The sequence below is a fragment of the Trachemys scripta genome, chromosome 1 (genome assembly GCF_013100865.1).
Source record: "Trachemys scripta elegans isolate TJP31775 chromosome 1, CAS_Tse_1.0, whole genome shotgun sequence".
In the NCBI taxonomy this organism is placed as follows: domain Eukaryota; kingdom Metazoa; phylum Chordata; order Testudines; family Emydidae; genus Trachemys; species Trachemys scripta.
Genome location: NC_048298.1, coordinates 130902340 through 130929973, shown reverse-complemented (window position 1 = coordinate 130929973; position 27634 = coordinate 130902340). Strand labels below are relative to the sequence as shown.

General features: G+C 46.1%; 1 protein-coding gene across 1 annotated transcript in view; it reads left to right on the top strand.

The window, feature by feature from the left end:
- Window positions 1–19777: 19777 nt before the first annotated feature.
- PRMT8 (protein arginine methyltransferase 8) overlaps window positions 19778–27634 on the top strand; it is a 102545-nt gene continuing 94688 nt past the window's right edge. Inside the window, exon 1 of the mRNA XM_034785214.1 lies at window positions 19778–20500. Coding sequence (XP_034641105.1) covers window positions 20426–20500 — 75 coding nt within the window. The 5' untranslated portion in view covers window positions 19778–20425. The remainder of the gene's footprint in view (window positions 20501–27634) is intronic.

Here is a 27634-nt window from a genome sequence, read left to right as displayed (position 1 = left end):
TGTCCAGTGCCATAGTAATTGAACCTATATCTCCTGGTTCTGTCACAGAGTTCTTGTGTGATGGTGGGTAAAAGTACTTTCTTTTTAAAGTAAAAAGAGTAAGTAATTATCTCCTTTTCATTGTCAAAAGGAAATCTGTAACTGCCTTAATTTATGATGCTGGGAGCTTCATCAGTTGCTTTCTAGAATGTAAATGTCCCAAAACACACCTAGCTTCTTTACAGGATTTTGCATAGAGTTAATTTATGGCAGAAATGCTTCACCGTTGTATTCCTCCTGGAAGGTTTTTGTGATGTCAGGCAACAGATTACTTAACATTGAGAGTAAGAAATTATGCATCACTGTTGGTGAAATTGCAATGGTCATCCCGAGAGCAAAACATACACATGAAGTATATATCCCCATTATCCCTCATAACATTTATTTATAGATAATGACTAAGAATGTACATATGACATGGTAGTTCTTTCAGGAGCTGCTATTATTGGTTTATAAGTTATTGCAAGTATTTCTAAACCAGCCACCACTGTAGTATCAGACCAATCTTAAACATAGTCAGATTTATACAGGGGAGTTCCCTCAGAGAGAGAGAATATGGCTGTCCTCCCTCAGAGCCTCTTGTTAGAAAGGTCAGACTCCAAGCGGAGTCAGGGAGACTGACAATCCACTTCAGATTCCTGTATCTTACAGTGTAGTCAGAAGGTGGTAAGGTTCAGGCTGATTCCAGTCTCTTGCAGAGGATGTTTCACCTCAACAAGCCCCATGTTGAGAAATCTTTAGCCCAACTACATATAGTGACTCCAACTTGCCTGAACTCAGCTGCCATTCCAGGATGTGGAGGCAGAAACCATCACCAAGATAGTTAGTCCCAAGCAAATGTAGACCTATGTAGGTCTACCAGGAGCTTGAATTGGACTTTGCACTGGATAGGCAGCCTGTGAAGAACATGAAGCCCTAGAGGGGTATGTTGTCAGAGGTCTGTCTTGCTTAGCAGGTGGGCCTCTGCATACTGTATACCAGGGGTAGGCAACCTATGGCACATGTGCCGAAGGCGGCACACGAGCTGATTTTCAGTGACACTCACACTGCCCAGGTCCTGGCCACTGGTCCAGAGGGCTCTGCGTTTTAATTTAATTTTAAATGAAGCTTTTTAAACATTTTAAAAACCTTATTTACTTTACATACAACAATAGTTTAGTTATATATTATAGACTTATAGAAAGAGACCTTCTAAAAACGTTAAAATGTATGACTGTCACATGAAACCTTACATTAGAGTGAATAAATGATGACTCAGCACACCACTTCTGAAAGGTTGCTGACCCCTGCTGTACACAATTTAACTTCTAGGGGGCCTTCATGGTTACACCTAGGTGTGGTGTATTATGACAACATAGACTGGAGTTGGCAAAGATGTGAATTGCTGTTGCTAGTTCAACAACCAGCAGAAAAGGGCTCCTGGCCATCTGTAGATGGTAAAAGGCATTTTTGGCCATGGCTGCTCTATGGAAGTCCAGAAGAAGAGGAGTGCCCCGCCTTGACAACTGGGGGGCATAGGATCTCAGCTGGAGAGGTGGTTCCAGACTTCCCCTCCTCAGAGTGTTGCTTTATACCAATCTGCATCACTTCTCTTTTGCTTGGATTGAATTGAGCCAAACCCCCACTCTTCTCCCTACTTCTTCCAGACATGGGAACATAAGAATGTCTGCAGTTGACAAGAAAGAACGGTAGTGGTGGATGTCTTTGGCATAAAGATCACAACATCTTACAATCTCCTTTGGTAGACGAACATACGTTCAATGAAAGAAGTGACAGGACTGAATCCTCTAGCAGTGTTCAGTTAGGGTCCTTAGTGAGGATGGGCAGCTACCCATTACCACTCTAGAATTCTGAAAGGGGAAAGAATGGAGATAACTTAACGAAAGACCAGCTTCCTCTGCCAAGTCCCACAGATGAGCTAGGAGAGTCTTCTGAGTAGAGGTGTCGAAGGCCACAACATATCTAAGAGCAATAGCATTAGAGACTGATCTCTGTTCACAGCCAAGAGTAGATCATCCTGGATGCCACAAGTGCTGACTTCATATTCTAACTTGGCCTAAAGCCTGATTGGGTTTAAGATATTGAAGAATATTAGGCACTGGTGGAATCAAGCTTGCTATGCACGACCTAGCTTTTGAAGAGCTCTGGATTACTTTTGGTTTTGGGAACAACTTTAAGTCATTTGTAGCCCATTAATTATTTGTAATACTAGGCAAAGCTCTCTCAGCTTTCATGCTTTTATAGAATGCGACAAAATCTTGACACTTACTGGAAGAAAAAGAAAAAATCCTGTGTGGGAAGAATAAAATATCAACCCTGAAGTCACAGAAACACTCCTTGACTTGTCATCACCAATTGCTGGAGTCACCTGTACTTGTCAAACGGAAACTGTGCATAAAGGGAAGAGCCATCAGACACTGCAAGGTGAAATAGTGTATTAGATAATTCTGGAAAAGCAAGAAATTAGGTGACCAAGTGCAGGTTGAGGTTTTCAAAACAATTTAAGGGGTTTTTCCATTCAAATTATTCCTCTAGACAGTTTTAAAAATCTCAATCATGCAACAAAGAAAGATGGGAAGAGAACAAACATCTATGATGTCTTTCATCTTACTTGTCAGCAATAGATATTCTACCATTGAAGAGGAGGCAGATAAGGAGCGGGAATAGGCTGAGAATGGGAGTGTAGCAGGCTTCACTTTGGGCCAGGAAGTTGCAGCTCAGCAGTCTCCCAGAGACTTGGGATGGCCCTATTGGGCAATCTCAGGGCCTAGCAACTGAGGTATAGTCTGCTGTCCCCCGGTGCTCCCTGGTCAGTTGGAGGAGAGGGAAGCAGGATCTGGGCCCTCCCTCTCAATCAGGTACCAGACCAGTGGGGGAAGGGGTGAGAAGAGTCTCAGTCCCCTCTAGATGGTATCTCAGACCAACCTCCCCTGGACCACTTCTTACCTCTCCTGTTCTCTTCTCCGTTTGGGGCATGGTCCCACACTCAGCTTCCCTCTCAGTGAAGGGTTGCTCACAGTCTCAATGATTCAGTCAGTCAGTTGGGGCTTCTCAGCTCACTCTTTAGTATCCAATTATTTCCCCTTGTCAGGGAGAAGGTGGAAAGAAAAGGGGTTCAAGGCCCTTGGCCTCCCAGTCAGGTCTTACCCACAGTCCAGACCCTTGCCCTGTAGATCCCTCTGTCCCAGAAGCTGCTGCCTTCCTGCAGGCATTCTCTCCCTCCCTCTCTCCCTGCTTTCCAGCCAGAGTCCCCTTTTAAGCAGGCTCTCCATTTGGAGCAAGCTCTGCAGCTGTTGAGAGGCATGGTCGTCTTGGTTCAGTACTGCTCCATCACTCCTTTAACCTTAGTGTTGGATCTGTAAACTCCATCACAGGGAGGAAGGCAGAAAGTAATCCAAACCAGTGGCCAAGGTGACAGAGAGGAAGGAGCCACTAGACAGAAAGAAGAGACACGGAGTCGTCTGTGGCCCAGATAAAGAAAACAGGATGGTGTTAGTCTCCTGGTGGGCACACAGCCATCTCTTGCCAATGGGTAACGCATGGATGGGTTATATTGGAGTTTATCCCTCCATCCAAACCTGTTAGAATCCTTCCCTTCTTAGGGCACCAGAAAAGTCTAGCAACAATATAGTCCTCCTCCTCCTCATCTCTTGAAGCAGAGATGCCCAACCCCAGGCTGCAGCCACCAATACACCCTGTTGACACAAGGGTGTAAATCCATAGGCTTTTCTCCTCCCAGGCTCACTCAATAGTCCTTTTTCTATGACCAGATTACACAATACCTTATCCTAATGATGCATGGCTGAAGTGGGAGGAAACTTTTTTCTTTCCCTTCTTCACTGGATGCCTCCGGCCTGGGAATTGGCCCCAGCACTAGGCCTCCAGCACTATATTGCTGCAAGCTTTTTCCTGGGCTGCATGTTTCTCTTCTCTACATCTCACCTTCAGCCCTCCTCTCCTAATGATCCAAGAGAAGTTGTATTTATAATTTGACCATCACATGACACTCTGTCATGTGATCTGGAATGACACCTTCCGTTCATCTCTCCTGGAAAACTACACCTCCCAGAATTCCTTTCCCTTAAAGAACTGAGCCCCCAGTAAAAGGCAGGACTTCAGCATACTGTTTACAGGTATAATCTAGACTCAAGACAAAGGAAGGGAAGCAAAGATGGAGGGTGGTCTACATGTCAAGTATGTTAACAATCCAAAGGAGTTACAGTATAATAACTGAGACTGTGGGAAAGAAATTCTTTGGAGTAAGATTACAGGAAATGAAAAACCAAGGAACAACTATCTATGTTCATACAGTGCCTAGTACAATGGGGTCCTGATCCATGACCGGGCCTTCTAGATACTACAATAATATAAATAATCATCAATAAATAGACTATAGTTCCCTGGAAAAAAACAAGCCCTGAAGTACTCAAGGTATGTTTACACTAGAAATGCTACAGCTGCACAGCTGCGCCACTGTAGCGCTGTAGTGTAGTCACTTATGACAGTGACGGAAGCGGTTCTTCTGATGCTGTAGTAAATCCACCTCTCTGAGAGGAGGTAGCTTGGCTGACAAAAGAAACTTTCTGTTGACCTAGTGCTGTCTATGCTGGAGCTTAAATTGGCTTAACTACGCCTCAGGGGTATTCAGTTTTAGGTGTGGACCAGGCCTAAGAGCAGTCAATGTGGGCTCAAACTTCTGAAGTTTAAAAATAAAAGCTGCACTGGAAATGAAAAGGGGGAGGCAACCAAAAAGGAATGTTAAAAGCAGGGAAAAGGGCAGGGAGGTAAAGTAACTTAATGCTATAGCTAAAGAGGTTAATGGGAATGTGAAGAGTTTTTATGAATATGTCAGGGAAGATAGAAGTACAAGGGAGGAGTAGATACTTCAGTAAAATAATGATGACTCAGAAATTACTGAGCCACTGAATGCTTTTAAAATCCAGCTACAGTACAAAAGAAAAAAAAGATAGAAAAGAAGTTTGAGGCCTGAATGAGTAAGGAAGGAGGATCTTGAAATTCTATCTCCTGAAAAAGGTGAAGTAAGGGAACACTAGGAAAATTCAAATGTACACAGATCAGCTGGCCTGGATGATATGCATCCCGGAGAATAAAGGGAATTGGATAATGACAATGTCCTGGTGATAACCATTTTTGAAAAATTGTAGAGAATGAGGAGGTGCCCAAAGTCATACATATAGACCAATTTTCAGACAGAACAGATTATGGCAACTCAATCCCATAATTTTAGCTTCTATCTCTACTAAAATAATAGAAGAGAGGGGGAAAAAATCACTTGATTACATTTCAGTGGAAGCTAGGAGCCTGAATATCTTTGTGGATCTGGGCCTAAATGCTTAGAGGATAATGGAAACAAACAATCAACGGGCCACTCAGTAATTAATGGGAAGCTTAATGTTTAGGGGCCTGATTGTTAACCTATTGAAATCAATGAGACTCTTTCCATGTCAACTTCAATGGGCTTTGGAACAGGCCCTATAAGCCTGATTTTCAACTGCACCCCACTACTTTCCTACAGGCAAACTGATCCTCCAGAGATCTCACATGGACGAGGGGAACCACATGTTGGTGGCCCTCATAAAATCTGAAAGAGCAGGACTTTCTTCTTGCAGGCTTTATCCCCAGTTATAGACCCCAGTTTAAACTTTTAGCATTCATTATAAACAAGGAAATTAATACACGAAAAACAATGTTGAAAAGGTGATAAAGTTGAAGTAGTGTTTCAGTCCAATCCAGCTAGCCCTTTCCCCAACCTAAATTAGTTTCTTTACCAAAATAAAACTAAAAATCTATAATTTTCAAAATATATAGAAGGTCTGGAAATGAATCTTTAAGTGATCTTGCCAGTTCCCCACTGCCACATAAAGACCAGACCTTTACAGAACCTGGCTTACACAAGGGAGGCAAGGAAGGGGAACCACAGCCCTATAGATGGGCAGAGCCCCCTACCCCCCATCCTGGCACATTCACAGGGGCAGGAAGCAGGGCTCAGACACCACCAGTGGGGATGGGGACCCCCAGATCACATGGGGGATAGGGAGAGGGGCTTAGACCCCCACAGTTCCTGGCACATATAGAGAAGGAGAGAATGTGGGACTGACCGCTGCCCCTACCCCTATTCTCCCCCAGTTCCCCTGCCATGCATCTCCATGTCCCCTTCCCAGCGTTCTGCCCCCCTCACCTGACTCTCTCAGCCCTTCTTACCCCCTCATACCCATTCCCATTTACCCCCTCCCCTTGGTGCAGCCCCAAAGTCCTCTCACCCCACTCTAAATACCCCTCCCCCACCAGTAAGCATTTGCATGTCTAATTTTTTTTTACAAAAATACTTTGATTACCCTCCCCCAAAATTAAAAACAAACAACCCCTCCTCCCCCACCCTTAACAGACAAATTTTAGCAATATGCCTCCCAGCCTTTTCCAGACTTCTGCCCAGAGTGGGACTTAGACCTGGTTGGGTTAGGTTCAAAAGGTCTTAAAGTACCCACCTGGTGTTGATTTTTGGGGCTAACAATCCTGTTAACACCTCTATCTATGCATGCTGATTGTAATCTATTAGGATTGAGAATAAACACATGAAGCTTGTGAGGATCCTAACTGGAGAAGCAAAATCTTTTTCAAATAATGTTTTAATTTGATTTCTCCCAAAGGGCTAGTGGTGCCCTTGAGTGTTGGACATGTGGGTGCGATGCTTTGAGCCCTGGTTTGATCTCTATCTATTAACAAAAAAGTCACCAGGGTCTGCCAACTTTGAGAGAAAACAGCACTGTATATATATCTCAGGAACCCGTTGGTCAAATGGGCTTAAAGTTGGCTCACTAACAAACTTCAATGACCGCATAAGGAACACCAAATTTCAAGGCAATCTGATTAATTATATGGATTTTAGAGCACTAAGAAGAGTCAAGATTTAAACAGAAAGCCAATCTTAACCTTATAACTCAGTGGTTTGAACATTGGCCTGCTAAACCCAGGGTTGTGAGTTTAATCCATGAGGGAGCCATTTGGGGACTGGTCCTGCTTTGAGCAAGGGATTGGACTAGATGACCTCCTGAGGTCCCTTCCAACCCTGATATTCTATGATTCTATAGCAGAGCTGTAATTTTTAGGCAGAGGAAATCAAAGGTACCCTGACAATTAGTGACCAGTAATATTAACTCCAGTATCTGGTAAATTATTAGAATCACTTATAAAACAGTTAATTTCTGAATATTCTGGAGGAAAATAAATTGTTAAATACTAGTCACCCCGGGTTCATCAAAATTAGATCATATCAAATGCACTTAGAGGGCAAAATTTTCAGCTTGTATAAATCAGTGTAGCTCCATTGACTTTCTGATTTACAAAGACCTGTGTCTTTCTTTGATACGATAACAAGTAAAGCTGGTCAGGAATTTTTTTGATTAAATGACCTTTTCATTGGAAAATGCTGATTTGTAAAACTGAAACTTTTCATGAGAAAAGGTCATTATTGACAAATTTCCTGTTTTGAAAAACTTTTGGAAATTTTTTGGGGAAATTGTCAACATTTTTGGAATGAAAAGATCTATTTTGGGGTTTGAAATGACTTTTTGTTGAGAAATTTAAGTTCATTTATAGTAAAAAAAAAAAATAATAAACAGTCAAAACCAAAAAGAGAGAAGGTGGGTGAGGTAATATCTTTTATTGGACCAGCTTCTGTTGGGGAGAGAAACAAGCTTTCGAGCCACACAGAGCTCTTCGGGTCTGGAAAACTTGAAGACAAGCTCTGTGTAAACTCAAAAGCTTGTCTCTCTCCCCAACAGAAGTTGGACCAATAAAAAATATTACCTCACCCCACCAATGTCTATTATCCTGGGACCAACATGGCTACAACACAGCATACGATCAATAAGTGTCACTTCAAAACAGAAACAGCAGAAGCTCCCTAAAAGGGGAGGGGGGAACATGGGCCCAAATTATGGTCCCACCCCCCACGCCATCCCTTCTCCCCCGAGGTCCTGCCCCCTGTTCGCTCCTCTCTGTCCCCTTCCCCCCGTTGCTCTCCCTTATGGCTGGTAAAAAGTGATGAGGCCACGGACTCCTGGCCCACCCTGGTCCGGCGCCCCTGCTTCAAAATTATCCAAAGGAAATGTCTTGGTTGATCTGATCTGAATTTTTTTTCAGATTTTTGGTTCATGAAAAATTTTGAGATTTTGATTTTTTTTGTCCTGATTCAGGATAAGAAAAAAATGGCCAAATCTTGAAAATTCTCACAGAACAGGAAAACTGTTTCTAGCCCAACTCCAATAACAAGCTAAATAAATAAAGAAAATATAATTGATTCTATTTCTCAGCTTTAACCCATCTGTTGTCTCTTGTTTTATATGTAGATTAGGGCAGGGATTGTCTTTTTGTTAGGTGTTTGTACAGCACCTAGCACAGTGGGGCCCTAGCCTAAGACTGAGGCGGCAACATGTGGGGGGGCATGCGGGGTCAAGTGTCCCCTCCCAGATTTCAGTGACTGCTGAGCTGCCCTTGCAGGGCTTGCTGTATTCTGCCTGCCACCGGGGGATGGCAGCACTGTAGCACTGTCCTTCTCCTCCTGCACTTCCCCCTCCCCCGCCCCCCCCAGCACTCCCAATTTACTCAGACCCTGCCTTGGGCAGCTGGGCCCAGGCGGGGAGCTGAGGGGGCGAGACGGGGCCGCTTCTCAGGCTACCTAACTCTGCTCAGGGTGGCTGTCTGCGAAAGACCCTGGCTGGGGAGGTGGCGGTGGCCCACTCCTTGCCCGGCTGCCGGGAACAGGGGCTGAGTGAGCCAGAAACATGCAGTGGAGGGACTCCGGCTCACTTGGTTCCTATCCCTGGCAGATTGGCCCAGATGGGGAGCAGAGGGCCTGCCTCTCCAGCTGAGCTCTCTTATAGACAAGTGTTGCGCTGGCGTGAGAAGCGGCTCTGCCCCACCTGGGCCCAGCTGGGGGAGGTGCAACAGGAGAAGGACAGAGTGCCCCCCCCAGCCCTGCAACTCTGATGGGGCGGGGAGAGCGCGGTGGCTCCGGGCTGGATGCAGGGTAGGGGGGGTTGCTGGGGATGGTGCTGAGAGCTGGGTCCCTCTGCTTAGCCAGAGGTAGGGCCATTGCCCGCGTCCCTCCCCCTGCTGAGGTGTCTGTGAGGGCGTGGGAGCTCTGGGGAGACACTAGTGCTATGAGTCTGGACTGCACTGGCCGGCTTGGCCCAGAGACACGTGCTCCTCACTCCTGTGGCCCCAGCCTCCCAGGAACCAGCAGGATTGGTTGCTCTGGCCCAGGGAAGTGGGGCTGGAAGGTTCCTCCCAGGGGTGACACATGGGGCAGTCACAAAGCCCCTCCTTTACATTGTGCCTCCCTCCCCGTATCATCAGGCATAAGTCGGCACAATACATATAAATAAATAATGCATTAGATTTGATATCGTTTCACAAAATACGTAGAGGAAAACTTTAAAAAATATGAATTAGCTGCAACTATTACTTTTATCTTCAATTACTTGTATATCGTGCATACATAATTGCCTCCAGAATTAAATATGGAAAATAATTATGAATGCTTTAATGTTAAGCTGAAAGGAGATTTTGAGTTGGGTCCATTTTTAGGAACCAATAGCACTGTAAAAAAACAACAGAGTCCGGTGGCATCGTTGAAGAAATGAGGTTTTTTACCACGAAAACTTAAGCCCAAATAAATCTTAGTCTTTAAGGTATCACCGGACTCCTTGTTGTTTTTGTGGATACAGACTAACATGGCTACCCCCAATACTTAATATCACTGTATTTATTTCATGAACATCTTACAGGTAAGGCTAAGATTATGGCACGGAAGTCACGGAATCCATGACTTCTGTGACATTTTCCACTTCAGCCCTGGGGCTGGAGCTGTCAGCCGCCAGGGGTCCTAGAACTCTGAGCTGCCAAGGGGAGACCTGGAGCTCCCAGCTGTTGTGGGTGACAGGGGCCCCCCACAGTTCCTAGCTGCCGTGGGGGGCAGGGGACCTGGAGCTCCCAGCTGCCACAGACACCCAGAGGACCCCAGAGCTGTCAGCAGCAGCGATGGCAGATGCCGGGTCCCTCCTCCCCTCCCGCAGCAGGGTTCAGCTGAGCCCCATTTTGTCACAGTTATCTCTATTAAAAGTCAGGGACAGGTCACAGGCTTCTGTGAATTTTTGTTTATTGCCTGTGACCTCTCCATGACTTTTACTAAAAATAACTGTGACAAAATCTTAACTTTACATATAGGATAGAGCAGAGAATACATTAAATCATATGCACTGAAAATATACGATTGGAAGAGATCACACACTCTTTGGAGGATCAAAAATATCATGATAGTATTATTTGTATTATAGTAGTGCCTATATTCCTTAACCAAGATCAGGGTCTCATTGTGTTAGGCACTGTATGTACACTTAGGCCTGGTTTACACCTAAAAATTACATTGGCCTAGCTACATCACCCAGGGCTGCGAAAAATTTCATGCCCTGTGTGATGTAGTTAGTATGACCTAACCTCCACTGTAGATGCAGCTAGGTTGTCAAGGGTTGATTTACTACAGCAACAGAAAAATCCCTTGTCACTGTAGTAAGTGTCTATGCTACAGTGCCCGTAGTTGCAGCTCCATAGCTGTGCCACTATAGCACTTGTAATGTAGACGTACCTTTAATTAGAGACAGACCCTGCTCTGAAAGGCTTACAGTATGCATACAAAAGCTGGGAGGGGGGAAAAGAGGCACAGGGATGTGAAGCTGTTTGCTCAAGGTCACACAGTAATTCAGTGGCAGAGTTAGAGTAGAATCTCAGTCTCCTGACTCCCAGTCCAGTGCACTGTTGACTAACCCATGCCACCTCAATGAATCGGAGAAATGAGATGGAATGAGTGAAGTACATTGATCCTTATTTAATCTTAAGACAGGGTTCTGTAAGATGACTACAGAATGGGATAATTGTGGCTTGGCAGCCATAGCATTCCATAGAGAGGGAACTGGGGGAGCGGGTTGCAGTAGAAGATACAGTGAGTCATTAGTCCTTGTCACGTATTAGTCAGTTATGTGATGTTCTCTAAAAGGAGGCAAAACTAAACGGAGTTGTGCTTGTAGGACTGTCACAAGTAAAACAAGGGAGGAAATTATTCCACTGTATTTGGCTGTGGTTGGGGAATCTGAGAACCACATCTAGTTTAGGGCACCATATAGTAAAATGGCCAACACTCAGAGGAGAGAAACAAGGTCCACAGGAGGTATCCTGGCTCCCTTAATATCTCTTTTAGGTGATATCAGAAGGTTGGGGAGGAGGTTCTTCTCTTCTTTGCCAAACACACTTCTATCCATGGGCAGCAAGATGACTATGACTCACTATCCCTGTAGTGAAATGTCACCTTTGTGCTACTCCTATATAATTCTCCCTCAGAATAAGAGACTCACCATTAAACTGTTCGGGGTCCTCCTCCACTGTATATCCAGAACTCCAATATGCACATGATGCAGAGACATCCATTCCTACATGGATGCTGCCCCCATGGTGCTCTCTTTCCCATAAGACACAGCTAGGTGCCTTTGGCCCATTTTCTCCATTGATGGAGAGAAATGAGGATGGCCTTCCATAGCCTGTGCCCACTCAACACACACATTAAAAAGGGAGTTGTCTCACATGCTGATCATGTTCCCCCTCCCACTTGAAGCAGAGAAAAAGCTGGAGCCATGTGCCCTCTCATAGCCCAGTTCTTCACCCCCACACACAAAGAAGAGAAGTGAAAGGGGAGTGCCAATGCCCAATGCTTTCTTCTGCTGTAAGGGAAAAAGTAGGAGATGGATTGGCCTTTCCCAACCTGATCGTTTTGTCTCCTGTTTCTCCCACAAATATGAGAAATATTGAGGATGGGGAACTTTCCTGGTCAAATCCTTCTCAAACTTGTAGAAAAAAAGGAATGGGGAGGAGGGAGGCCACTCTTCCGTTGTACCCTCTCCAACCTCCAGTCTTCCCTTCACTTCCATTCTCCTGCTGCCACCCTATGCTTCCTTCTCCTGCCCCTTTTCTACAGCTCCCTACTTTCTCCCTCTTTCCTTCCTGCTGTCTCCTCCACTCTTCTCCTGCCCCTCCTGTCTCCTGTTCTTCTTCTCATTCTTCTTTCCTCTCTGTGTGAGACCCTCTCCTCTCCTGTCCAACCTTCCATTGTTGAACTTGACTTTGGTGCCTGGAGCACTGTCGTGATCCTATTGGATGTGCTCCCACACCGGTTGTGGCCATGTCAGCTCCATTTGAACCTTCACAGCAGCAGACTTGCTTCAAATTCTGCCAGATTAGCAGCTTTTCCTGTAAAATTACTATCAGTGGTTTGAAATAGTTTGTGGTAGTGACAACACTCCATACCCACTTTTGTAATTCTGTATGTCAATTATCCTAACTGTTTTTACACCAGTTGTAGATTAACACTGCAGCCAGGTACTCTAGCCGTTTCATTCACGGATACAGATGTGTGTGTATACTTGGGCTGAAAAGTAGCTGCCATTGAGGTACAGAGCTCAGGGGAAGTCATATTTTCAGTTCAAAGGAGCATTACTTTCCCCCGGGTACTAAAAACACCATTTAGTCTGTCTTTTGTTTTTTTTAAAGTGTTGTAATATATGGTCTACAACTCCCTTGGCTTACCTCATGGGGTCATGTGAATAAATAATAATGCATAGTTCTTATACAGTCTTTTTATCAGTAGGTCTCAAAATACTTTACAAAGGAAGTCACTATCATTATCCACATTTTACTGATGGGGAAACCAAGGCACTGAGAGGTATGTGACTTACCACAGGTCCCTCAGCAGGCCAGTGGCAAAGCCAAGACTAGAACCCAAGTTTCCTGAGTCCCAACTCAGTGCTCTATCCACACTGTGACACACTCAGCCAATAGCAGAGCTCCAGCAATCGCAGCACCTACCATCTTGGAAAAATAAAAGTAAAAAATTTCTTGTATTCTCTCCGCCCCCTTTTTTATGCTTTCTGGACTTCACATGCATTATTTATTTAAAATCAAAATGTTTTGGCCATCTCCTTGGAGTGTTATAAATAAATTAATATACTTGTATTGTTTGTGTCTTGCTTGATGTCTGAAACAAAGCACAAGTACAAGGAATATGCCCCAAGTTCAGCACTTATAGTCAATTTTGCTCTCTGATGTCAATGGGAGTTGCATGTACATATCTGAGGGCAGAATTTAATTCTAGGCATTGGGCAGTGTATCTTTGCTACCAAAGTGCTGCAGCATCAAAATGTGAGACATTTCCCTGCTTCTCAGCTGGAATTCAGAGCCCCTCCCCCCGCATACGAATAATTCACTCCTGCAAGGGATGACTTTTTCCCTTGACTAATACATGTACTTCTGAAGAACAAATCATTTGCCTTTGGTATAAAGTAGATGGTCCCAAGTAGCATGGGGTTTCAAAACATTTTCCTAGACCCCCTCTCTGTAAGGTCACATAATACTATGAGGAAGGAATGGCGTGTTGGAAGCCCTTGTGAGAGGTCAGGCCTTCGTAGGAGCTCAACAACTCTCATTTAGGTATCTTAAGCGACGATTTTCATGGGAGCTGCTGGGTGTTGAGCACTTTTGAAAATCTGTCTCTTCATTTAACTGCCTAAATGGGAGCTGAGCGCTTCTGAAAGTCTGGGCAAAACTGATCCGAATGGAAACTACTGGATACTGAGCACTTTTGAAAACCTACCTCTTATTTATCTGCCTAAATACTGGAGATGCGCTATACTGGAAATCTTGTCCTAACTCCTGGTGCTGAAAAATGGAAAATCTGGACCTTATTCTCTGCATAAGAGACGATACCTAATGGTGGGTATGTCTAGGCTGGCAGAGTTATAGCGCCGGCAGTTATAGCGCCGCTCAGAGAGCGCTGAAGGGAAACCGCTGTTGTGTGTTCACACTGTCAGCTGCCTGCGCAATAGCGTGTTCACACTTGCGGCACTTGCAGCGATATTCAGAGCGGTGCACTCTGAGCAGCTATCCCACAGAGCATCTCTTCCTCTTCTGCCACGAAGAGTTGTGGGAAGGTGGACGGGGTTGTGGGGCATCCTGGGTCCTGTCCCAATGCCCCGTGAGGCATTGCTTCATATCCCAGCAGTCCCTGTGCTTCCGTCTGCATTGTCACCATCTTTCAATGGTTTGTGTACTGCATGCTCTGCCTCTTTGGTCTGCAGGAATGGATCCCAAACTGTTGACCAGTATGCTGCTCTCTAGAGCTAACATGACATGAGATTGCTTGTGGCATTCATGGAGGTGCTGACCACAGTGGAACACAGCTTTTGGGCTCAGGAAAGAAGCAGAGAGTGGTGGGATCACATCGTCATGCACATCTGGGATAACAAGCAGTGGCTGCAGAACTTTTGGATGAAAAAAGCCCCATTCATGGGACTGTGTGATGAGCTTGCCCCAGCCCTGCAGCGCAAGGACATGAGAATTAGAGCTGCCCTGCCATTGGAGAAGCACATGGCGATTGCACTGTGGAAGCCGGCTACTCCAAACTGCTACCGATCAGTCGCTAACCAGTTTGGAGTGGGAAAGTCAACAGTTGGACTCATATTGACAGAAGTGTGCAGGTCCATTAATTGCATCCTGTTCTGAAAGACTGTGACTCTAGGCAACATGTGTGACATTGTGGATGGCTTTGCACAGATGGGCTTCCCTAACTGCGGAGGGGGCGATAGATGGCATGCATATTCCAATGCTGGCACCAGACCACCTTGCCACCGAGTACATTAATCAGAAGGGGTATTTCTCTATGGTTCTCCAGGCGCTCTATGGATCACCGTGCAGGTTTCATGGACATTAACGCAGGCTGGTCTGGAAAGGTGCATGACGCACGCATCTTTTGGAACACTGGCCTGTTCAGGAAGCTGCAAGCAGGGACTTTTTTCCTGGAACAGAAGATCACCGTAGGGGAAGTCATAGTGATCCTGGGAGACCCCACCTACCCCTTAATGCCGTGGCTTATGAAGTCATACATGGGGCACCTTGACAAAAGCAAGGAGCAGTTCAACAACAGGCTGAGCAAGTGCAGAATGACTGTTGAATGTGCTTTTGGCCATTTAAAGGCCCGCTGGTACTACCTATATGGGATGCTGGACCTGACCGATGACAATATTCCTATGCTTATAGCTGCGTGTGGTACACTCCTTAATACTTGTGAAGGGAAGGGTGAAAGCTTCACTCAGGGCTGGACTCAGCGCCTGGAGACTGAATTTGAAAAGCCAGAGACCAGGGAGCGCAGCGCAGGGCCATAAGGATCAGGGATGCCGTGAGGCAGCAATTTGAAGCTGAAAGCCACTAATATTTGTTGCTGTGCTTAGTAGTACAGTGCTTTTAATGCTAGGAGGTAATTGTGATTGGTGCAGATCATAGAATCATAGAATGTCAGGGTTGGAAGGGACCTTAGGAGGTCATCTAGTCCAATCCCCTGCTCAAAGCAGGATCAATCCTCAGACAGATTTTTACCCAAGTTCCCTAAATGGCCTCCTCAAGGATTGACCTCACAACCCTGGGTTTAGCAGGCCAATGCTCAAACCACTGAGCTATCCCTCCCCCCATGCAATGCAAGATGATGCAATATGAAGGTTTAAGATAATTGTCTGTTGCTTTGCAAGGCTCTGTTTGCTTTAAATTAATAGAATGAAGATTTCTTTCAAACCAACACAATTCTTTTATTAAAAACAACAACTGGAGAAGAGAGACAAACAAAAAAACACCTTGTCACTGAGGGGGATGAGGGAAGGTAAGGTCCCAGGAGGAGGTTGGGTCCTGGGATGGTTAAAGATTTGTGTATGTCCAGGGATCATATTCAACCTTTTCCTTTGGAGTACAGTGCAGTGGGTACTGTACTTCAGCAGGGCTAAACTTCAGAGGGTGTTGAGTGCAGTGGGTACTGGGAGTCCGCAGTGCTGGACTGTGACAGGGGAGGAGTAGAATGCCACGGGTACAGACTGGAGCCAGGAGGTTGATAAGAGTGTGTTGGTGGTGTCTGGGGGGCACATGGGAAAGAGTTTTGTGATAACGGCTGCAGGGGAGGGTGGGGGCAGAGCTGGTTGGTTTGCAGTGCTAGTATCATCTAGAGCGTGTCAACTTGGTGCTCCATAACGTTTAAGAGCGACTCCATGGTTTCATTTTGGCATGCTGCGTTCTCCTTTTGGTCCCTCTTCTCTCTCTCTCGACAGTCCTTCAATGCCTGTTTCTCGGCCATGGAGTGCATCACAATCTCACACAGAAAGTCCTCTTTAGTTCTTCATGGCCCCTTTCTAATTCTGCGCAGCCGTTCAGCCGGCAATAACAAAGAGGGAGGCTGAGCTCCCAAGGCCATCTCTGTGAAGCCAAAACGCAACATTTTCAGAAGCAGTATTGTTTGCAACACACAAAACACTGATTCAGTGATTTAAAACACAGCCACTATTCACACACCTGTCACTAACTGGCTGACCCCAAGCAAGCACACATGAGCCATGAGACCCCCAAAATGGTGAGTAGCCACAGGGGCAGGGGAAATCAGTGTTTCAGGACCCTACTGTACACTGGGCACGTGACTCTTGGGGAGAGCCAGTACTGTAGGGGGGCCTGATAATAATTCCTGTCCTCACATTTTCCACAGGCTGTGTTCATTATGGAAGATGTCTTGCTGCTGATGGTGAGCGGGGATTCAAGGGAGGGTCTTCTCCAAGACTGCAGCTTCCACCCTGGCCCTTATGTGGCTTGCCTGTGTGCAGCAATGGTTCCCCCCCAGTGACGGCAGAGTGGCGCAGAAAAGTCATATAGCAACAAGCCTGCTTTCTGCAACCCTCCTGCCCCCAACAACTTGCTTCAGTGACTCCCAAAATCTTCTCCTCCTCTCCTGTTTGTGCTTCACCAACATCCAACAGCTGTGAGTGGCTAGCCTCCTCCAGGGTAGAGAAGAGCTCCTGGCTGCATGCATCTCTGACCTCTGAGTCCCCCTCCACATCCTCATCCAAGATTTCCTCCTCCTGGCTCAGTCCAATCTCGACTGGCATGCGATCCACTGAAGTATCCACAGTGGCCTTCGTGGTGGAGGTGATGTTGCCACTGAGTATCACGTCCAGCTCTTTGTAGAACCGGCAGCTCGTGGGCGCAGCACCGGAGTGGCAGTTTGCCTCCCACACCTTGTGGTAGACATTCCACAGCTCCTTCACTTTGACCCTGCACTGCGGTGTGTCCCGGTAATGGCCCCTTTCTGTCATGTAACGTGAAATCTGTCCATAGGTTTCATAATTCCTATGGCTGGAGTGCTGCTGGGACTGGACAGCCTCCTGTCCCCAAATGCTGATGAGGTCCAGCATCTCAGCACTGCTCCAAGTGGGAGATCACCTGGTGTGTGGAGCAGGCATGGCCACCTGGAAAGATGCGCTGAGACCATTGCACGCATCACTGAGCAAACAGGAAGGGGACTTTCAAAATTCCAAAGGAATTTACTGTGTGGGGATGACGGTTGATCATCTGAGGGCAGGGCAGTAGAGTTCAAACCGTGACCAGAGAGGCAAGAACAGGCATTGTGGGACACCTCCTGAAGGCAATTGCAGTGCTTTAATTGACCAGGGTGTCTACACTGGCACCATGGTGCTGTACCCCCGGTGCAGAAAGCTGTATACCTCTCATCGGGGTAGTTTTTTTACAGCGCTGCAACTGCACAGTTTCTGTGCACTAAGTGGCTTGGCAGTGTGTACACCTCGGGAGTTTCAATGCAGAAAGCTGCTTTACTGTGCAGAAACTTGCCAGTGTAGACAAGGTCTGTGTGGTATAGTCTAAAGGGGTTAGCAGCATAATTTATGGCTGGGCATATTACTCATAAATAGGGAAGCCACAATTGAGCTATGCAGGTCATTCCAAATTCATGCTGATAAAAACTTAATGCCACCTGGTATTCTGTATGTGACAGAAAATGCATTTCGCAACTTTTATTGGGTTATTTGATTACTCTGAGTTCAACTATACAAGGCTCTGGGAGAGTCAGAAAAACCTCTAAAATGATCTATAAGAGCTTTTCTAAGCAAAAATTGTCTCAATTTTAAGAACTGACATTGGAGAAGTTTCAAGTTCTCTTTGTGTGTACCATCGGAAAAAGAGAGTGCCCCATTTCTAGCTCTGCCTGGTTGTTTCAACCTCTTATTGGTACAGTACTGAATCTTGCATACAGACCAGTGTGATTTGGGGCAGGGGTTGAATCCCACATTTGGGAGAAGGAAACATTTTTCTGAAATGATCATTTTTAAAAAATGGCAGCTGTTTGAAACTAACAGGTTTGGCATGTTAGGATAATATGGGATGGGTTAGTGGGCAGTCAACGGTGTAAGACACATGGATTTATCAAATGGCTCTGCAGTTTTTCACAGGGGTATCACCTTCAGTTACCTGGTCTGAGTCTAATACATTATTCTGTAATTTAACTCATAGCATCCTGGCTATCTATGTGGTATATGTTTATGTGTCACATCTCCTTGCAATGTATCACCTGGCTAGCATCTCCAGTTCCCTGGTCTGTATGTATACATTGATCACGTCCCTGAAATGTATCACATGGCTAAAATCTCCGCTTAAGGGGGGAGTAGCTCCATCTCTGTGTAAGTGAGCATATAAAAAATGTTCCGACCCCCTTCCTCTACATGTTTTCTGTGTCCTGCCAGTTTAGCCCCATTCCTGTGGAGAGAAGACAGCACAGCCAGTCTGGCTGTCGGCTCCATAACTCACTAACACCTGCCCCAGGAATATCCCTGCCTCCTATGCGCGTATGGGCTCCTGTTGCTCGCATGGCCTCTGATGTGTTGCCAGCATTGCAGAGGTCAGCTAAGGATAAACTCTTCTTGCAACTCTTTTGTTACAGGAGATTATAAAAGAGGCTGCGCAAAAAAAAAAAAAAAAAAAAAAAAATCAGAATCAGAGAAGGATAAAGAGTAGGGGAGTAGGGGTGGGTGGGATATGAATGTGTGTACTAAAAATAGGCACCCAAAGAAATGTTTAAGCCTCTTTGGACGTCTGTTGGCCTGACGGGTAGAAATGATTTAGGACAACGAACGGTGGTGAAATTGATCAGGTACTTTAACGTGAAATAAACCCCTCTAGCTTTATTTTCTCACCCCACTCCCCCAACGAGATCAACACGATCCCAGTGGGTTGGAGTTCAACTGGAATAAAGTGAAGACCCAGGAATACAGTGTGTAACATACACCCCCTCCCGCCCCTAGGCACATCAACACGAGCCAGGCAAATCTAGCTCCGCTGTAAGACAACAGGAATCTAAAAAGTGCCGGGAGAAGAAGAACCAGAGAAACGTGCGGGAAGGGGGCACTTAACGACAGTTCCCACGGAGGAGGATGGACATAGAGAAGGGCTTGAAAAACAAAACGCTTGTTCTGGCTTTGCTGAGCAGCTGTGCTCATACCAGAGCGATCTTTCTGCACCCGGAGTCTGTTTGGGAGTCAGGCTCAGGCTAGAAGATGTAAGGCAGGAAACAGCAGCCGGGAGGAAGAGGCACACACACAAAACCAGAGCGAAAGAGGCTTCCTCCAAAAACCAAAGCGAAAAGAAGCCGGAGCAGAAGGAGTTAATGGGCTGACCCATAAAATTCTTCTCAAGGGCAGCGAGGCTTTGGAAAGAAAAGTGGAGCTGATCCGAAGGGGTGGGGGAGAAGGAAGGAAGAAAGTTGTGTGTGTGTGTGTGGGGGGGGGGGGACTGATATAGTTGTCCCTCCCAAGAAAGGTACATGAGATCAACTCCCAGAGTAGGACAGGAGCCCAGCCCAAGAACAGGAAGGGGATGCTGCTTCCTTTTGAAGATAGCCACGGAAAGAAGCTAGCAAATGCTTTACCAGCGTGAGCAGTGTGGGCTCCTTCCTTAAAAGCAAGTTTTCTGGAGTGGAGACTTAGAGAGCGAGAGAGAGGAGCCCAAAGAAGAAAGGAAGGGGCTATGGTTTCCTGGCCCCGCTGCTCTGTCTCTGGCTGCTTCTGCCCCTGGAAGATTAGCCACAGGACACAAAGATGCCCCGCTGGTCACTGCACGCCCAAGTTCAGTTTAGTTGGTGCCTCTTTGCTTTTTAGCCCGATTGCTTTCTCCGAGGGAGCAGGACGCGCAGCCCGGCAGCCTTTAGTGTAAGCTGAAGAGGGGGTTGCCTCCGAACTCATCTCAAGTACTTGGTGGAGGCGGAAAAGAGGGGGAAAGGGAAGAAGAACTTGGAAGTGTCAAAGGAAAATTGGTGCCAGTGGAGGCAGCAGAAAGGACAAAGCAAATTAATTTGTTGCCTTTTTGTGTCTGTGCCAGTTTTTGGAGATCTTAAAAAAAAAAAAAAAAAAAAAGCACCCAGCCCCAAGCCCCAACCCCTTGGCTGGCTCTTATGGGAATGAAACACTCCTCCCGCTGCCTGCTCCTAAGGAGGAAAATGGCGGAGAATGCTACTGAGAACACCGAGGTAAGGAAGCGAGGCACAGGGACCTGCCCCCCGGACCCCTATCCCCGGACACACACCCCGCTAGCAGCAGCAAGTGCAAAACTTTCCCCGCTCCGTCTGCTTGCTCCCGCCACTGTTGCTGCTGCGTTTTTGCATGGCCCCTACTCGGGCTGGTTTCCTCTCCAGCAGTGCGTCGATCCCTACATGTCAAGAACTTTCCACCTCAATTTTGCCCTGCCCTCAAGCAGCAGGTTTTGATCTGAAGCGGCTTCAAGTGCTTTGCGGCTGGGTAAAATGAAGCGCTGGGCTCTTGGCCGTTCCTGGAGGAGTCCGGCGCTCGGGGCACTCCATTGCTGCAAGCGCTGGGCAGCCGGGTGTGCAGGGGCTGGGGAGGGGAGGAGGGCAGCTGTCTTTCTGCAGCGCCCGGGATAGCTCCGCGAGCTCCGAGGGGGGGAGGAGGAGGCAGAGCTCTGCAGCATCCCAAGCAGCTCTTCGCTGAACTGCCAGGGAGTTAGGGAGCCAGGTCTCTGCAGCACCCGGGAGAGCTCCTAGCGTAGCTGCCCGCGGGGAGCAGAGCTCCCGGCTCCGCGTGCAAGCTGGCTAGTTGGCCGGGGCAGGGGCGAGGCTTTCGCATGGCTTGGTGAGGCTCCCCTAGGAGCTATCCAGGGTGCTGCAGAGAGAGAGAGAATATTTTCGCATTAGCTCCATGTCCTTTAGCTGCCTTCCCCAGCCTTGCACTGGTTTCCGCTGGAGAAGCATCTGAGCGGTAATGGGGTCAGTAGCATTTGATACTCACTGAGCTCTCCTTGACCTGGCTGAGGTTTTCCAGGGGTTGTGGCTATGCTCTTGCTCCCGGGGAAGAAGAGACAGAATCAAATCCCCCGGCTGCCTGCATGTGCGAGCGCGAGCGAGAGCCAAACTCTCGGCTTCTATTAATAGGCTATGCCTAGTGTTCTTCTTGCTGAATATTTAACATATGGTTACCCGATATGCAGCACTGTGAAATGTGTATCCATCATGGCACTGCATGCTAACCAACTCACACTCCTATTCCGCTTCAGCCTCTCTCGCTCTCTCTCACACACAGCTGGCTTCCATTCCCTTAATATCCCTGCAGAGGTAAGAGACCATAGCGAGCTTCTGTCTATTTCCACTGTTTTACAGCTATTTAAAAGGTATTAGCCCCAAACACCCCCAGTCTCCCTTGCAGTGAATCCTAACAGTGTCTGTGTGATAGGGACACTAATCTCTGCTAACGGGTGTGTGGTAAAGGTCCAGGGATGTGCTTCACTCGCCCTGATATGAGAAGAGTGGGGTTATTTTAAACGAATATAATTCCAGCAATAAATCAAAGGAGCCTGCCTGTTCCTGCGTTACAACCCCCTCGAGTACCGTGGTAGAAGAGGCTGCTATAAATAGCAAGAAGTCAGGCAGCACATCTGTAAACTGTCCTAGTACTGATGGCACGTACTGTACCAGAGGTCCCAGATTCCTGACCAGTACTGGAGGCAGAGAATAAGCCCAGCTGCTTACTTTCAGAACCCTTCATTGTCTTTAAATGGGGGAGGAAATATGAACTGGACTCATTAACTTTCTCTCTTCCATCTAAACTTGATATCGATGCATTTGGGGGGTTTATCCCCTCTCCTGTTGTCTTGTGTAACGCTGAACCCACTGCATTATGCATCTGCAGGGATGGCTTTCTTTAAAAAAATCCATTCGGAAAGGAAGTGTATCCTGGTTACATGAGAAGCAGAATGCTAGGGTTTTTGCTCTTTATAATCTATGCAAATGCAAGATTTGTGAAATGAGAGCAAAATTATAGACTGGCATATTGCAGATAGACATTTTCTATTGTATTTGTCTATGCATGAAGCCAGCAAGGATGCATTGGTAACATCTGGTAAAATATTGTCTCATGTTTATTAGCTTATTCATTTTCAGTTGTTAACGTTTCTTAATTTTTAAAAAGGAGAGAGAGAGAGACCCACATAATTAGAAATGCAACAGATAAAATATCGGTGTATTTTTGAAACTAGTTAACTACCAAACATCCTTATTCAGTAAAACCATAAAATGCCAAGTTGAGACTCCAACCTGCATTCCCTGAGCCTCCCTCCCCAAACTCATCCTGAAGCCAGTGGATGTTTTGGAAGCAGAAAGAATGTAAGATAGGGCCCTTCATTTGTGTTCTTATCATAATGAAGTTATGTAGGATCCTCAATTGATGTCAGCTGACTCCACCTGAAGTCAATGGAGTGACACTGATTTACATCAGCTGATGATCTGGCCCATACTCTTAATTTTCTAAAGTACTAAGGTACTAGGGTGACAGGCAGTATATAAAAAAAGTGAGACACTCAGACAGATGATCAGTTAAAACAGTTAAGAAATGGCCAAAACATGTCACTGCCAAATTATTCTAAAATAATCTGGATCTTACTCATATTGATTTCAAGCTCTTACCAAGACAATTACATACATGTAGCATTACCATTTTGTGATAAAGAACACTAGATTACAGAAATTCACTACACATGTATCTAAGATCATTATGGCTACAAATATTGTATGTCAAGCACTTTTCTTATACCGTGCTGAGTTAAAAAAACAAATATAGGCCCAGTCCCAGAAACCCTTGCTCATGCGAGAAACCTCAGTGAAATAAATGGGACTACTTGTGAGTAAAGGAGGACTATTCATGCCAGTGGGGGATTTACAGGAGTAGGCCCATATTTTATCAATTTCTAGACATTTACAGCATTAACACTATTTTATATGCACTATGGGCTAGATCCGCAAAGGGATGTAGGTACCAAACTGCCACTTTAGATATCTAACACAAAAATTTAGATCCTCAACTCCCCTGCTCAGCTGCTGACTAACCCTGTAGACACTTATATTCTTTAGATGCCAACGTTGCCCTGACAAAGTCAACACAGTGCCTAAATTTCTGCACTTGGGCATGCACAAAGCTGTCTAAATTCTGATGCTGCTTGGCTGTTCAGCACCTAAGCCCTGGTGGGATCCTCAAACCTGCCCACCTATCTTGTCTGTGGGGCCTGATCTAGAAGGGATTTTTAGAGGCCACTTAAGAGCATGCCTTCTACATTGGGCCCTGCACAAAATAAAACTGGAGGAGGAGGTGGTGCCCCCCACTCATAGAAGTTGTTCTACTTTGTATAAAGAATTCAATATTCATTGGGCCAGGATGAGAGACTGAGAATGACTCTATACCCCAGTGGTTAGGGCACCCACCTGGGAAACCCAGGTTCCAGCTCCAATACATGTTTAATTATTGTATACACAGTGAAACAACTTCAACAGGAGAAATTGAGAGAGCCCTACATCAGAATATGCCATAGTTCAGGGAGTAGGGCACTCACCTGGAGATAGGAGGCCTGGGTCCAAGTCCCAGCTCTGACCACTGGACTACAGGGTATAAGAGCATCACCTCCTCCTGAGTTTTTTATGAGAAAGAACTGACCTGGCTTAGGTACTTAATGGCTTCACAGCTGTGAAGCCCAAGTGGAGATAGGCATCTTCCTCCAGTCCAGATTTAGGCACCTAATTCCATTTGAGGGCCAAGGCTTAGGCCACACCCCTAAGCATTTCACTTCTGGCTAGCTTAGGTGGCCCCCGTTCAGTGTGCAGTATGTGGGGAGCCAGAGTGCCTAACCTGGGGCTGAGGATTTCACAGGCCAGCAAGGCAGCTGAAGTTACTCATTGCAATGCTGAGTCTAAGTCCCCTTTGTGGATATAGTCCTATGGGCCTGATTCAATGTCCAATGAAGTGAATGAGAGTCCTGCCATTGACTTCAATGGGCATTGTATCAAGCCCTGTATTTATATACAAGAAGTTCATTAGAGGGCTATTTGCCAACATTTCTATGAAGAAATTTATTTTCAGGGCCTTTTATATTTCTTTATTTATACAGCACCCTGGGCATGGTGCTTTACAGAAAAATAAAAGACAGGGGGCTGAAACCAAAAGCCGTCTGTGCATAGTATTCACAGTGAAGTCAATGGAAGCTCCTCTCAGTCATGGCTGGCTTGCAAGATTTGGCTCAAGGTCTCTGCCTGACTAGTGTACAATCCCAAAGCCAATACTACAGAGCTTTACTCTCAGGAACCATCCCATTGACTTCAGTGTAGGGCTATTCATGTGAATAGGGCTTTGGGGTCAGTGCCTCAATTATGGGACTGATCTTATAAATCCTTATTCATATGATCCATCCCATTTACATCAGTGAGGCTGCCTGTGTGAGTAATAGGTTCAGAATTGGGCCCTGTAGGAATAACGGAAGGCAGAAAGATAGAAAATAAAGGGAAAAGGAAAATTGCTTTTGGAAGAGCATTTATGCAAAGTGTCCCCAAAATCCCTATTGTTGCACTTGCATGTATTGCTTGGTCTATTCTTTTAATATGAATGGGCATGGATGAAGGAGATGTCAGTTCTAGATCTGAGTTTAGCAATGGAAAGCAAGTCTAAAAAATGAGATTTCAGGAGGAGAGGGTGTGTGCTTGATACATATAGAGTTTAAGGCCAGAAGGGACCACCGCATTATCTAATCTGACCTGCTGTACATCACAGGCCACCAACACCACCCAGCACCGGCACGCTAAACTGAACAACTGAAACAAGACCAAAGTATTACAGACATCAGGAAACTGGATAATTGTGTGCCACAGGCAGAGACTAGGAGAGACTGAGGTGCACCAATGCCTGAGGCTTCTGGAATGTCAGAGAAATAATTAAGTGAGATATACAGAGATAATCCTGGCAAGTGACCTGCACCTACATGCTGCAGAGGAAGACTAAAAAACCCCAGCGTCACTGCCTGTATGACTTGGGGGAACATTCCTTCCTTACCCACATATGACAATCAGTTGGACCCTGAGTATATGGGCAAAAGCCAGCCAGCTGAGAGAGAGAATACTCAAGGTCACCTCAGAGTCCCTGGGCCACCCTGTCTATCTCTATTTGTGACCATTTTTGATACTTCAGAGTAAGGAAATTTAAAAAAAAATAAATCTCCCAGCAGGAACAAAATCTCTTCCTGACCCTTGCCAGTGGCTGGTCCAGGTGCAGGGAGTAGTATGAAAAAAAAGCATGAAGGCATGAGTGATACAAGGAGTTTATAACCTGACTGTTACAGTGATAGGGGTTATATACATAGCTGGAGTCTAAGTCCCCTGTAATAAACCATCCAATGATTATACTCATCCATACGTACCCTTTACACTTCTGACTGATATCATAGTCCAGAGGCTGTGGATTTGGGGGCAGGAGTACATGGACCAGGGTCCAGCCACTTCTTAGCTGGCTCAGACTTGTGTGGTATTGCAACCCTGTGTGCCCGATTGCAACACCACTCACTCAAATTTGGATTGGGTGGGGGGAGGAGGGTCAGGTTGCTGGTGGTGATGGGGTGCCTGAGAGGGGAAGAGGAAGGTCAATCAGGGGGAGAAATCTATCCCCTCCCACCCTTTAAATTGTACTTTGCAGTCCCTGTAATAGTCCTATTTTTATTACAATAGAACCTAGATGCTCCAGCTGAAACTGGGCTCCTATTGTGCTAATTGCTGTAGAAGCACGCAGTATGGCAGTCTGTGCCCTGAAGACCTCAAAATCTAAAGAGATTAGCTAAAGGGTGGGAGAAAGGAAGTACTAATATCCCCACTTTACAGATGGGGAATAGATAGATTAAGTGATCTGCTAAAGGTCACACAGGATGTGTGTGGAAGAGCCAAGAAATGAATCTAGATCTTTTGGGTCCCAGCCTAGTCTGAGCTCCTGCACATATCAGGCCAAAGAAGCTCATCCACCCACTCCTGTTATGGACCCCTAACCTCTGGCTGAGTTACTGAAGGCCTCATATCATGGTTTAAAGACTTCAAGTTACAGAGAATCCACCATTTACAGTGTTACCTCATCCTCCCTCTATAATTACAGAAAGTCCTGGTTCTCTTCCATGGATACAGAGGGCCATAGACACAATGAAAATCGTGTGATTCTGCTGTACCCCCTGGTATGCAGGATGCCAGTAGCCCTTAAATGTGGATGTGAACTCTGAGTACTGTAGAGCCCAGATCTGTGAAAGCTCCTTCTCTGCCATTGTGGATGAACACATTAAGGTGGTCTATGTGAATGAGAAGGTCAGTGGATCTGCAACCACACAAATCCATCACTATGGATGGATGGGTGGAAAAACTGTGAGGGCTACTTGCAGCCCTGAGTCTTCACAATTACTTTGTGGCCCAGGAGTAGGATTTCATTTCCCAGTCACTCCTGTGGCACAGGATTTGTTTTTAATGAGTAATTAAAGTAAAACTGAACACAAGCTAAAAACCTATTAGGAAGATTTTTGCTAATGAGAGAGACAGCATGGCCTAGTGGCTAGATCATTGGTTTGGGATTGAAAAGACCTAGATTCTATTCCTGGCTCTGTTGCTGGCCAGCTGGGTGACCTTGGACAAGTCATTCCCCCCGGTGTCTCAGTTTCCCCATCTGTAAAATGGGGATAAGGATAGTGACATCCATTGTAAAGCACTCTGAGATCGACTGATGAAAAACACTATATAAGCATAATGTTTTCATAGATTCATAGATTCTAGGACTGGAAGGGACCTCGAGAGATCATTGAGTCCAGTCCCCTGCCCTCATGGGACTTGTTTCAGTACATGACTTCAGAACTCCATGCATGAAAGAATACCGCCGAGTCGAAGTTACTTACACCAAGAGAGATGGGACGGGAGTAGGGTGACCAGATGTCCTGATTTTATAGGGACAGTCCCAATTTTTGGGTCTTTTTCTTATATAGGCTCTTATTACCCCCCCATCCCCTGTCCCGATTTTTCACATTTGCTGTCTGGTCCCCCTAGATGGCAGGGTAGTGGAAGTGATGACGGACTCTGACTCTTTCCAAGGCACGGTGCCGACTGTGTTGTAGCATGTCATCACTGAGAAAACAGCTCGTGACATGCCTTTCAACTTTACTGAGAGGTCACATGTTCCAAAATCTTGTAACACTGGAGAGCAGAAAGTTGTAATGCCAGTGGTGATGATAAACAGCATATTGGAGTTATATGGACCAGATCCTTAGCCCATGTTCCAGTCCAGTGTTCCGATCCTGTGGGAGTTTGAGATTTTGA